At 48.2% G+C, this 14,256-nt stretch overlaps 1 protein-coding gene across 1 annotated transcript in view; it reads left to right on the top strand.

Annotated features, from left to right (window-relative positions):
• Positions 1 to 14,256, top strand: part of GAS7 (growth arrest specific 7) — a 278,601-nt gene that overhangs the window by 249,916 nt on the left and 14,429 nt on the right. The window contains exons 12-13 of the mRNA XM_006029347.3: positions 7,906 to 7,985; positions 12,805 to 12,903. Of these exons, the coding sequence (XP_006029409.2) occupies positions 7,906 to 7,985; positions 12,805 to 12,903 (179 nt within the window). The remainder of the gene's footprint in view (positions 1 to 7,905; positions 7,986 to 12,804; positions 12,904 to 14,256) is intronic.

Raw genomic sequence — 14,256 nt, 5'->3', positions numbered from 1 at the left:
GGTACAGGCGGGGGGCAGCGCACAGCCCCCAGCCCCGGGCTTGCTGGCAGGTAAGAAGCTGGTGCTTAGCATGGGGGAAAAGCATCCCCTCACCCGCCCCATGGCTGGCGCTCCCTGCTGCAAGCACTCGCAGCCCATGCAGGGCTGTCTGGAGCAGTCACAGGCAGCCCCACATGGGCTGCAAGGAGCTACAGTGTGGGGTGCTGGTCATGGGGCAAGTAAGGGGCCCCTTTTCCCTGCGCTCAGCACCAGCTTATAACCCGGCCTTGCTGCCAGCCTGGGCTCCAAGCTGGCTCCAGGCTCACCCATTGGCAACAGCATCTGCAACTCCCCCACTTGCCGCGCCGGGCAGTGTTGACTGCTGCTGGCCGCCCAGAGTTCACACGCTGGGCAGCCCAGGGGAGGCAGTAGCAACACTGCCTGGCATGGCAAGCAGGAGAGCTGCAGCTGCTGTCACCATGCGCAACCCCGATGGACGAGGCCAGAGCTGGCGCAGGGCTCAGGCTGGCAGCAGGGCCGGGTTACAAGGTGGTGCTGAGCGGGGGGGTGGGGAAAGGTGGCTCCTTGCCTGCCCTGTGCCCGGCGCCCCATGCTGCAGCCGCTCGCAGGCTGCCTGGGGCTGCCTGTGCCTGCTCTGGACACGGGGCACTGGCCACAGGGCAGGGGAGAGGCCGCTTTCCTCCATGCTGGAAAGGAGCCCAGGGAAAAGCTGAATGCAGGGAGAAGTGGCCCCTTGCCCGCCCTGTGCCTGGCACCCCACGCTGCAGCCACTTGCAGCCCACAGGGCTGTCTGGAACAGGCACAGGCAGCCCCATGCAGGCTGTGAGTGGCTGCAGCACGGGGCATCGGGCATGGGGCGGGTGAGGGGCTGTTTTTCCCCCATCCGCGCTCAGCTTTTCTCAGGGCCACGTTTCCCCGGGCTCCTTCCCTGCCCTTCCCTCTTCCCACGGGCTGTATTTTGCCCGCCCCTGTGCTAACTGTAATGTGTAATCTCATCCTATGAATCCTTGCCGATCTGTAACAAGATTCAGTTCTAGGGTGGCCATGATGCCTCTGGAGCCTGTCAGCCCTTGTCAACCTGGCTCTCTTTGGGCAATCTCCCCTTCTCCTCGCCTGCTATCCCTTGATAAAATGATACTTGTAGAAAAGGGAGACAACCTGATTTGAGAAGCCCTGGGTATTCTCACAAGCGCCTGTGTCACTGCTCATCACCTTAAGGGTTAATTATGTGGGCTCTGTCCTCCCCAGTACCCATGCCCATGCTTCACAGATTCTAATTGTCACACATTCTAATTGCATCATAACCATCCCTATGGGCTACAGGCTCTTGGCTCTGTTCCTCTTTATATCAGCCCCTCTCGGGGCTGTGGGCACTCTGGCCCCCTCAGTCTCCACTGTGACCCTCCTAGCATTTGGTCCTTCTCCTTAGACCCTGGCCTTACTCCTAAGCCAGCTGAAACCCATGGGATCTCCAGCCCCACCAGTCTCCAGGTATGGCCCTTCTTCGCCTTCAGCCTTTCCTGAGCCCTGGCCCCACTCCTAGGTCAGTGAGATGTATGGGCATCCTGGCCCTACCTGCTCCAGGGGCCCTCCGGCCCTCTGCTCCCTTTTTTATTTTTTTATTTCTGCGTCCTCTGGCACTCTGTTCTCTCTCTGGGCCCTCTGGCCCTGCTCCTTCTCTGGGACAGATGGGACTTCCCTGCCTCTCCTTAGTCCCTTCCACAAACTACTAGACATTCCCCAGCCTTCAGACTGTATGCTCTCTGTTCTGCCAGCCCCAAGGCATGCTCCAGGCATGCTCAGTGTGGGCCAGTCACTCCCTCAGCAGCCTGCTAGGAGTTCCTTCCCTGTCATCTTCCAGGATAAGACTGCCCAGCCCAGGCCCTGGGCTTTATATCCTCCCTAAGCCAACCCCTCTCTTGCTGGTCAAGTGACTGATTGCCACCTGAACCTTTGCTGCAGCCTCTTCCTCATTTAAAGCAGCAGGCACCCTACACTCCCTATCATGCCATCTAACAGTCCTAAGATCAGAATCCACATATACACGTGTCTACTGTGGCACCCACCATTAACCCCGTGTTCTTCTACTGGGTCAGGCAAAGGAGGAAGCAGAAGCCTTGTGAACATGCTTTGGAGTCAAACCACAGAAGCCCGTAGTCCCTGTTCTGTGCCATCTTAGACTGTAATCTATAGTCTCTGCTACAAGACCAGGAATCTGGTGGCAGACAGCTGCATGACAGTATGCATTATAAAAGCCATTCTACAGGGGCTACAGAGTACCTGGCCACAAGGCATTGCTAAAAAGGTTCCACAGTCACTTAAAGTGGAATGTTTCCAGTGTAGAATGCAGCTCTACTGTCTTGTCACAAGCTGCACCTAGTACAAATAAAATCCATCATTTACAGCTAACTGGCTAAATGCCCCAGGAACACTGGTCCCCTGCCAAAAAGCCTGGATCACAGCCTGGGATGAAGTAGAGAGGAAAATGTTGTCCAGAATACTTAGATGGCAGTCTATTAATTCCTTTTTATACTAAAACTGAGTGTTCTTCCCAAGCTCTGTGTCCTTTGACATACCACACTATTAAATAATATGAAAACTCTTAAATTGTCAGCAACCTGCCATCTTTCCCAAATAAGCCACAGCTGCCTGCCAAAATAAGAGAAAAATGTCATCTTTCACCTACGCTCTCCAAATGCTGGGTAAAAATACAGGCCATCTGGATTTTCTGGGCATGCAATAAATTAAGGTTCTTTCAAGCCCAGGGACAGAAGTTCTGGACACCCGAAGCCCTCATGAAGAGCATGTGGCCAGCTGTCCCCTCTGAAGGAACTGTACTAGTCACAGCCAGCAGTTTGGCAGAAGGAAAGGTGTCTAGCTCCTTTTAAAAATAAATAAATAAATGAACTTAAAAAAGTCTTAACTGCCAATTTGATTTCCACCTAGAAATCCTCAGGTAGCTCTTACAGATTATGAATAATGTTCTACGTTATCAGTTTTTATTTTAAAAAAAAATCTGGGAATTTTTCAGGCTTTATCTTAAAAAAAACCCCACAAAAAATGGGATGAAATCAGGATAAAAGGAAGAAAAGGGGAAAAAAATTAAATCGGGGTAAAAATCGGCAGTGAGGGAGGGAGTAAGGCTGGGAGTGGGGAAGGGGCAGGGGAGGGGTGTGGCACAATCCATCTGCCGCTGCCAGGGCTGCAGCAGGGACCAGAGTGTGGGGGGGAGCTGTTAGTGGGTGTGGGGCAGGGGGGCATGGCTCTTGTTGATAGCTTCTATGTGCCCCCCAAGGCGCGTGTCCCCAGATCAGTGGCAGGAAGCACATGGGGCCGTGCCCTGCCTCTCTTCCCTGGCTGTGTTTACACCCTTCCCCCCTGCTGCAGCATCCTGCTGCCAGGCTGCCCTGACATTTGGGGAGAGAGGGGAGTGGCTCACAGCCAGATGAGAAGGTGAGGGGGACACGACCCTGGCACTGGCACCTCCCTCCCCACCTGGGTTCAGGGCTGGGAGCCCCGTGCCTCCAGGCAGTGGCTCCAGCCCTCTGGGCCCATGCACAACAGCTGGGTGCAACGCCCGCTGCAGTGAGTTGGGCCAGGCTCTCCCGCCTACCCCCTCACCCCCGATGAAGCTCACAGCTCCCAGTGCCCGAGGCAGGGCCAAAACAGGATCTGCTGGGGTGCAGCTCTGACTCGCCTGCCCTGGGAGTGATTCTGGTCCACCCCACCCAGGGTCAGGCCTGCTTCCCATACATCTGGCCAGAAACTTGTGTCTTGGGTAACCGGCACAGTGGCACTTTTAGCTTACCAGCACCACCTGTTTTTCAGTTCAAATCCCTGTTAAGTGCCACAAGTGGGGAATGGGCCATTCACCACTCATGCCAGTTAACAGGGATTTGAACTGGAAAATGGGTGTAAATTAGTAAAACTGAATTACTTAAAAAATAATCGGGGAATTTATCAGTGAAAATCAGTAAAAATTGAGACTGCAGAACACTAATTTTGAAGCACCAATATAAATTCATCAAGTAACAAGCGGTCTGCTGTTTTATGCAGTGTCATCTTCCAAGTGGTCTCAAACTTACAGACTCCATAAAGCATATTAGTGTGGTCAAATATCAAGGTCTCAGAGAGACATCAATGGTTGATGAGAGACATGCATTCAAATCCCTACACTATCACAGACTCCCAGGGTAAATGTGAGCAATTCATGTACTCTCTATCTGTGCTTCACTTCCCTATATGTAAAATTATGATAATTATATAGCCCTGAAGCAAATGGGTGTGGAAAGATAAATACATCAAAGATTGTGAAGTACTCTGATACTAGTTTTGGGGGATAGATAAGGAAGAAAGTGCCAAAGACTTTGATAGTTGTCCTGTGATCCGTAAGAAAAGAAAGGTCTCTAGTAAACATATACAAGTGTCAGTTGCTCATTGAGGAACAGCCTTGGATTTCACTTTGTTTTCCAGCCACATAAGCAGCCCTTTTGGCACTTAGGCACAGTATTACCCATGTAGGGTAGACTTGTAAGTGTATGTGCTGTAGGCTATAACCTGGCTGCTAGGCACATGAATAGCTCTGTACACATGCTCATTATGGGCACGTTTGTCACAAAACTGCAAAAGGAGGGCTGAAGAGAGGACCAGGTAATGCCTATACTGTGGTGTTGTATTTAGAGGGCTGTTTTAAGAAGCAAGAGAGCCAGAGGGTCAAACCCATCCTGGGTGAGTACTCCAATTACTTAGTTACTGGGGTTAAAATAAGGGATGTCCCTCTGTGTCCTCTTCCTGGATTTCTTCAGGACTTACTTTCATGTATGCAACTACATCTGCATGTACTTGTCTGGCCGGTACATAGTTTACTGAGAATGCTTAGTACACGTTCATGTGCTGCAGGGATAATCAATAGGGGTGCACTGATGAAGATTTTTTTGGCCAATACCAATGGCTCATTAACTAGCCATATCAACCGATACTGATCCAATAGCCGATATGAGGCCCGACAGCATGGAGAGCAGCATCTGGCCAGTAAATTGGAGTGGGGGGGGGCGGGCAGATCGAAGCCCCCATGGTGAGGGAAGGAGTGGGGCTAGGGCTGGGGCTGGGGCAGGTGCAGGTGCTGCCCAGCCAGGTCAAGGCATAGCCAGATCTGTGGGTGCAGGGGCTGCGCTTGGGGCAGACAGGGCGGGTGGTCATGGTGCTGGGAGGGGGGGCTATGGCAAATTTTGGGATGGCTGTAGTGCACTCCATAGCCCCCCTCCCAGCACCACCACCACCCACCCTGGGCGCAGCCCCGGCCCAGCACCCCCCTGCTGGGAGGAGACCGGTGCAGTCCTTGGCCCTGAGCCCGCAGCAGGCAGCCATCCCTCGCCCCACACACAAATCTGGGGGTCACATGCCCCCCATGCCTTTCTCACAGGTGTGAGCAGTGGCAGGAGCCACCCTCTTTCCCCCCCCCACCCCCCACACCTCCTGGACGAACTGCCCACAGCTCTGGGCAGCACCTGCCCTAGCCCCACTCAGTTCCTCATGATGGGGGCCTCAGTCAGCCTCCTGCCATGCCCCTTCCCCCCCCCCCCCCCCTCCCCCCCCCAACCCCGCCCCCCCCCGACTTACCAGCCAAACGTTGCTCTCCAACCTGCTGGGCTGCATCCCTGGCATTTATTGGTGACATTATCGACCACAGAGGCCAAAAAAAGCCAATTGCTGATACTGTCAAATTTATTTTTATCAATGCTAATCCGATTTGGACTGATTATATAATTGATCCATCTCTAGTAGTAGATTCACAAACTGAGCATAAATGCCACAAAGGCCATTTAGGTACCTGGAAAATTACCATTTAGGCATTCAAAAAGAAATAGAATTTCATATCTTGTGGCCATCCATTTACAATTCCTCTCTCCCCGCCCCAACCGCATCAGGAATTTATACCATATGTGACGACTATACTATTTCAGTGAGAGGCGCCAGTCTAATTCTTACCAATTTTTTCAAGGTTTTCATTCAACTTACCATATTGCTTATTTTTAATTTTTGTAAACTCTGACACAAACATTACTTTTTCCCAGACCTTTGGGACTTGGTAAAAAATACTGAACAGCAATTTTGCCTTTTCTGAATTATTATTAATATTTGTATTGAATAAATCTGCCTTTTTTAATGAGTACTTTCCACCTTCCCTTTTTTATCAGTAAGCTAAATTCTGTTTCCCTTTGCAAGCAGAAATGGCAGTTTTGTAACTCTGTACCTCACTTTTTTTTTACTCTTAATGTGCATTTTATGGTATGGTATAGTATGGTAGAGCACTGTGCCAGAAACTCAGGGAGATGGAAGTTCAGCTCCCTCTGGGCAATGGGAGCCATTAAGTTTGGTCTGCTGCTTCTTGGGCATGTGCCCTAACCACTAAGCTGTTGGAGCTAAAATCACACGTAAAGCCCTCCTCCCATAACATCTAACACCTATTAGATATGGGTTTTTGGATGTCTATATTTCTGGAATTTGTGTTTCCACAATGGGTGCACATACATTGCTACATCTGTGCCCGATGCATAATTTACTGCACATGCTCAAGATACGCAGGCACGCAGTTCAAATCCCTGTTAACTGGCACGAGAGAGGAATGGCCTATTCCCCACTCATGCAGGCTAACGGGGATTTGAACTGAAAAACAGGTGGTACTGGTAAGCTAACAGTGCCGCTGTGCCGCTTACCTGAGGCACAGATTTACAGCTGGACATTCAGAGGGCGGTGGCTGCGGCTGCATGCGGAGTGGGGAGGCAGGGAGCTGGCGGTGGCTGCACAGGGGCTGGGGGAGGGTGGCTGAAGCCACTGCCTGGGGACACGGGGCTCCCAGGTCTGACTTTTGGCAGGGCGGGCCACACCACAGGAATCACTCCCGGAGCAGGCGGATCCAAGCTGCACCCTGGCGGTTCCAACTTTGGCCCTGCCCCGGGCACTGGGAGCTGTGTGCCCTGCCAGATGGGGGCAGGCAGGAGAGCCTGGCCCCACTCCCTGTGGCGGGTGCTACACCCAGCCGCTCCTCATGGGCCTGCAGGCCTGGGGGCTCAGGACTCCCAGCTCTGACCCCCGGTGGGGCAAGAGGTGCCAGTGCCACAGTCCGGTCCCCTCCACATCTGGCCACGCAGCACTCCCCCCTGCCCCCCAAACACCAGGGCAGCCTGACGGGAGAGGGGAGGGGCACGAACACAGCCAGGGAAGAAAGACAGGGCACGGTGCTATGTGCTTCCTGCCACTGATCCAGGAGCACACGCCCCAGGGGGCACATAGCATCAAGAGCTGTGCCCCCACACCCACTGACACCTCCCCCCACTTTGCTCCCTACTGCAGCCCCAGGAATGGCTGATGGGCTGCTTCGCGACCCTCCCCCTTCCCTTTCCTTAGTTCCGGCCTTACTCCCTCCCTACCAATTTTTTTTCCCCTGGTTTAAACTGATATTTTTCCTTTTCTTCCTTTTTTCCTGATTTCATCCCACTTTTTATGTTTTGAAGATAAACCCTGGAACATTCCTGGATTGTTTTTTAAAATAAAAACTGAAAATATGGAATACTACTTATTGGGCATTTAATAAAACAATATCAGTTTTTGTTCTTATTTTTCTCTTTCAGTGCCCTACCTCCCCAATCTAATATTCCCTATTTGAAAATTGAATATATAACTGTTGGAGTTATCTTCTTTATATAATACTTGCATACAAATGTAGTATGTTCTAGTTCTCCCAGAAGTTATAGCACGTGCTGTGCAGGAAGTTAAACTACATAATCAAATTATCTTTTCTATGGTCAATATTTGTGACATTTTATGAAATGTTACCTGCTAATTCTCACTCAGGTTCTTTATGAAGAGTTGGAAAGTGACTTATCTCTATATTGATCATTCCAGGAGATGATTTGATGCGTTGTGTGGATCTTTATAATCAAGCTCAATCCAAGTGGTTTGAAGAAATGGTGACTACTACTCTGGTACGTATCAGTCTGAGACTTCTGTTTTGTTTATGCTGCTCTTCTTTTATTTCTGCTTATAGGGAAAACCTTTGAAATGTATAACTGTAGTATGTCACCATTCACAACCAAAATGCAGATCAGTATAGATGCCAGACCTTAAACTTGCCACTACACTGCCCAAACAAGTTTAATATCATTTGGGCAGGAAGAAGAAAATATTGTCTTTCACAGTATATGTAATGGGGTAGTAGTTTGCAGCTGGTCAGGGGTTTGGAATTTTAGAAGTAGATTGGAAGAAGTGAAGTATATAGCTGAGGGTAGGTAGTAAAAAAATACATGATACAGTTTGAAATACATGTACAAATAAATAAATGTGGTAATTTTTATCCCATGGTTTTGCAGTTTATACCATGGGTATTATCAGTACATGGGTGGTGCAGGATAACTGCATGAGATGAATAAGACTGTAGTAATGGTGCATGTACATGTTCTTACCTTGAGGTAACTGAAAGCTAACCCACAACAATGCACCTCTGTTTCACTGAGGGGATAAGTTCCCTGGCTGCATATGCCTTGTGGTAATAAATGTATTTGACCATGCAAGAATTCTCCTTCTCTTAAGTAACCATTGCACAATACAGTCCTCAGGATTTATATTTCTAGTTTTCCTATAAAGTAGCTTGTTGATTTTCTTGCCTCTGTTGAAGCTCCCTGTCAGCATGTTCGAAACAGAAATTCTCCTTTGAGTAATTGTCCACATACAGTCTCACTTGCAGGTGTGTTTCCTTCCCTGAGCTGTGACCAGAGACTTTTTTGCTTTAACAATATGCATAGAGTGTGCCCTGGGGGTGCAAGCTCCCTGTTTCTCAATTCCTCAGCTGTGTAGTTAGCTCATCATGTGTGCTAGCAGCGAGGAACCTTAGGACACACTCCAAAGCAGTCTCTCTCTTTTTCTTCTGTGCATTCTTAACACCTTCGCTGTCCTAGGAAACGTATCTCAGAGTTCTTTTCTCTTTGGGGCAGTCAGCAGCCCTGCACTGCAGCCAGTACCAATCACTTGCCTCTCCCCCTGTGGTGGTACCACATGGTATCATCACAACTTTTGGCCAGTTGACCCTCTGATCTCAAGTGAAACAGGCTTTTTTCCTTTTTTTCTACCTTTTTTTTCTCCTTTCCCTCAGTGGAGGCAGGGGACATTTTTTCCTTTGATCAATAGCCTTCCTCTGCTCTCCAAGTTTCCAGCCATACCATTCATGTGTAGTCTGTTTCCATCTTCTCACAGCCACACACACAATGCTCCTTCTGTTGGGAGAGACCTGTATCCCCAACAGATGCTCAGTCTGTCAGTCCTTCAAATTAAGAACCAAAAAAGACAGAGTAAGCTTTGGCTATCTCTCCTCAACATGTAATTCTACTCCGTCTGACCCAGGATTGACAGCCTCATCTCAGGACTGCACATCCCCCCAGTACTGAACGCAGACCAGTCTCCTCTTTGACACTGTCAAAATTGGCACCCTTGCACTGGTCTTGATTGGGATCTAGAGGCAGGTGCCCAACCACAAGAAGTCAAAGGAAATCTTCCTTGTGACTCAGAGCTCCTTATCCTGTAGAGTATCCTGCAGCTCCTTATCCTGCCTTTGTGAATGGGGTAATGCTTCTGAGACTTCCCAGCCTGGACAGGCAATGGATGAATTCTCTGGGATTCCCAGTTCTTACACCATCTTCTCCTCAAGCTTTTCAATCCTGCAGGATTGTTGTGGAAACTGACATTATGGAACCATACAGTAAATCTCAGCATCAGGGACTTCCATTTATGAGAGACTGGACAGGAAATAGAGTCACACACTGCTTCATCCTCATTAGCCACTGCCATGACTTATAAGAAGTGGGTTTATTCAACACAATTCCTAAAGAAAAAAAGCCATGGAGACCATTTTGATAAATGGGCCTGTTCCTCGACAAGTCTAAAATTTACTGGTCCACGATAATTTTGTGCATGTTGTCTCTCTTATCAAGGACCTCCCTGCAGATCACACCTGATTCTCTACTCTTATTAGTATTAGGGTAGCTAAGGGACTGCTTCAAGCTGCCCTGGATGCCATGGACACAGCTTCCCACTCTATGGCCAGGGCAGGCCCTTGAGCATTGCACCCTATACTGGCTTTTATCTAGACAAGGTGACCCAGGGAACTCATGTGAAGTTTCTGCCTAATATCTCCGAATTCCATCTGAGTAAGGAGATAGACTTGTTTAAAGCAATCTGTTGCTTTAGTTTTTCCTGAAGCTTTATACATCACAACCGAAAGGACTCCATCTAGTTTAGATGTAAGATGAGTTCTGACCTACTCTTTGGCCAAAATGAGGCTATTTTGAAACTCTCTCCGTCTCTCTGTTTCTAAGGCTGAGAGATGTAAGGACACAGTAATACTGGCCCAAAGACTGTCTACATGGATATTGGATTTGTAAAACTGTGTTATGAGAGCCCCAAGATTGAGCCGTGGCCCATAACTTGTGCTTACTCCATGAGGGTCCAGGGCACTTCCATAAGTACCTTGCACATTGTTTCCCCAAGTGCTACCTACAAGGCAGCCACCTAGAGTCTGATTTGCACCTTCCCTAAGCATTGTGCCCTCATAAAGTCTAGAAGATAGAACTGCCTTTCTAGCTGTGTTTGGTAGATACATTTTTTTAGTTACTCTTTGCCAAGAAGACTCCAAGACCAGGCACTCCCAAGTGAAAATGTGTACGTGGACAGTTACTCAAAATACGGTTATTTCCCAGTAAGTAGAGTTTTTCCCACATATTGGCCACAAACCTATTTGTATCCCATTCTCTCTCCATTTTTCTCAGAGTTGGCATATAGGTCTCAGTGGCTGAAAGGAAACCAAGGAGCAGGAAGGGCATACCTTCTTTTATAACCTGGGCATAAAAGGGTTGTGAACTGCAGGCCTAGAGTAAATACTGTGGATAATGCTAAGGTGAGAAGTCTCTTGTCAAAGCTCAGGAGCATGAGAATGTGTATGTGGGCAATTCATCTCAAAGAACTCTGGTTACTGGAAAGTAACTTCATTTTTCCTCTAAAAGTACCCAAGTATCCTCACCCTTCTTTCTTGGTGGCTACAAAAGTGAATGAGAATGCCAGATTGAATAAGACATGGGAAATATATAGAGAGACTGAACCCATTTGATCAAAGGTCCTATTCCTCCCCGAGCCTGTAATTCAGAATTGCTCAAGATCAGGCTGTCCTGGTCCATTATGATATCCAGGTCTACAAAAAGACCTCGTGAAGTTGCTTGACTTAGATAAGAGAACGGACAGATTGTAGGACCATCTTTGAAACTAACAGCACTAGGCACAGCTCCATGGTTTTGGCAGTAGTCATATATAGATGTTTCTGATTGCAAGTTTAAGGCTTTCTGAAGGAGTTCCAGGCTATTGTGGAGGACCTACTTTTTCAACAGTGTGGAACTATTTAGTGCCCAAACTGATTTTGCATGCATTAAAAGATTCAAGAGCCTTACTTTCCTTGTTTGTGTGTCTTCTTCCTCCTACAGGCACAAGTTCAAGGAGCAGATATGTACATAACAGTGCAGGTTCTCTCCCAGTATCCACCACTGTGCAATTAGCACATGTCACCTGTCACCACGCAGAGTCCCTTGAAAGTAGCAGAGGTTCCATTAGCAAAGGAACACAGATGCACCTTATTCTGTAGCACATAGATTGTCCATCCCTAAGCAAGGGGTTTGGTGGTGTGCTGAAGAGGTACTAACTCCATGCTACCGCCTGCCATATCAAAACTGTTTGGCCTGCTTTTATCCTGCATGGGGCCATATTACGTAGGACTAGTGGTCCTAGATATGGTAGCTAATGGATACTCCATTTGGTTTGAGTCACTACCCATTCACAACCCCTGTTCCATGTTTGTTTCAGAGACCCTTCTCTCAAGAGTTTGCTGAGGAAAAAGATGTGCTTGCTGCTGGTTCTGGGGACCATAGAAAGAGTTCCCCTACATTTAAGGGAGAGGGGTTTTATAACAGTTATTTCCTTGTTCCTTAAGAAAGAGGGAGGTTGGAGACCAGTCTTAAACCAAAGAAAGCTCAACACATTCATCTGCAAACTCAAGTTCAAGGTGGGACTTTGGTGGCAAAAATACCCTCATTGCATCAAGGAGAATGGTTTGCTTCCTTCAACTTGCAAAATACTTATTTTCACATTGCCATAAGGTATTTGCACAGAAAGTATCTCAGATTCATAATAAATCAGGACAGTTACCACTACAGGGTCTTACCCTTCAGCCTCTTCACAGCCCTAAAAGTGTGTACCAGTTTTCTCACTAAGGACAGGAAGAACAAAACACGAGATTAGCCATAGGGTTGGGAGGGACCTCACAGGTCATCTGGTCTAGGTCCCAGCAGAAATGGAATAATGCTGTTCAGTCAAATGTTTATCCAGTCTCCTCTTGAAAACCTCCAATTGAGGAGATGTTACAACTTCCTATCCCTACACTGACCTTACCTCCTAACCCTATTCCCATATGTAGCAAGTTTTTCATAGCCCCTTTGATCTCACCCCATGCCCATTCCATGACAGTCTCTTCTTTACCAAGATTTGGGATTATTAAGAAGCTGTACACTTGCACAGGCTTTTTTTCTCCTGCTGCTGCCTTTGTATTGTATCATTTTTGATATACTGGACATGCAGAAGAGAATCTTGGGGCAGTTTCCCTGGCTGCTCATCTTGCAGAGCTTGAATTATTTGCAGACTTTAAGCTAGGTTTACATCTAGTGCTTTTGCTCAGCTGCTGATGAAGGTGTGGGATTGTTTTTCCTTTTACAGGAGCTCGAGAGGCTAGAGGTGGAAAGGGTGGAAACGATTAGACAGCACCTTTGCCAATATACGCAGCTGCGACATGAGACAGACATGTTCAACCAAAGTGTGAGTTCACTTTTTTCTTTGGTCTGATATCCACAGTGAGGTTCAGATGAACTACTGACTGTGATCTCTGCTAACTCCCGTGTCTGGTGGCGTTAGTGGCACAAATAAATAAGTGGTTACAATTTAGGAGCTGGTGGTTTTACACCAGTTCTCCTCTCTGACCCTGGCCTTACGGGCAGAAACTTCCTCTAGTCCATGTGGTCCCCAACCTGCCATCTCTATTAAAAAACATCCACACCTTGGGGACAGAGTAGCTGGTCCATTGGAAAATCTAATTACCAAAGTGCTAAAGTATGGTGTGCATCAGAAAACAAGTAACAGGGAAGAGGGAACTCAGAAGATAAAGCAGCCTCTTGCTTTAATTGACACCTGGCCTGCAGTAGTTGTCTAGCTCTTCCTGCAGCACATGCATAGCTCCCTACATCCCTCTATTTTTGCAAGAAATAACCAAACAAACAATCATTTCATACTGAAAATATTCAGTCTTATAAAACTGGCACATTCAAGTACATATATGTATAATATATGTTGTGAAGTGTGTTATGCAATGTATTGTAGCATAATATCTGGTATATTCACAGTATAGGAATAATATTAATAGCTACATGTTTCACAGAATCATAGAAAGTTAGGGTTGGAAGGGACCGCAAGAGGTCATCTAGTCCAACCCCCTGCTCAAAGCAGGACCAGCCTCAACTCAAGGATCAAGAATGGAGATTCTACAACCTCTCTAGGTAACCTGTTTCATTGCTTTACTACCCTCCTCATGAGAGAGTTTCTCCTAATATCCAATCTAGAACTTCCCTTGCTGCAACTTGAGACAACTGTTTTTTATTCTGGTATCTGCCACCACTGAGAACAGTCTAGCTCAAGGTGGAAAAAATATGGCCTGTGGGCTGAATTTGGCCTGCCAGCTAACTAGATCCGGCCCACATGCAGGCACCCACAAATTAATTGCATCTGGCTTGGCTGGCAGCTGCCCCTGCTGCGTTCCACATGGGGTCAAGTCCCATTAACTGGGAAGCTGCAGCGTTGAAGGGACTGGGGCGGAGGCTGGCTTGGCTGCAGACCCACCTGGTAGGGGCTGCCGTGGTGGCAGGCTTAGCTCTCTCCCACACGTCTGCCCCCTCCTAGGAGCTTCCCTTGCTGCCTGCCTGCTGCAGCTGCTTTCCTGCCTCTTTGCAGTGTGCCAAGAACCAGGCAGGTGGCACTGATTCTGCCCTACCCCCACGGAGGGGCTGGGCTAAGCCACTTCTCACTCACTCACTCACCCCCTACCCCATCTCCACACAATATACAAGCTATTCCCTCCCCAAAGGAGTACTTCTGGGGCAGGGGGAGAGAATTCCACTG

The sequence above is a fragment of the Alligator sinensis genome, unplaced genomic scaffold (genome assembly GCF_000455745.1).
Source record: "Alligator sinensis unplaced genomic scaffold, ASM45574v1 scaffold1023_1, whole genome shotgun sequence".
Classification (NCBI taxonomy): domain Eukaryota; kingdom Metazoa; phylum Chordata; order Crocodylia; family Alligatoridae; genus Alligator; species Alligator sinensis.
The sequence above is the reverse complement of the archived record's forward strand: the minus strand, read 5'-3'. Positions and strand labels throughout refer to the sequence as shown.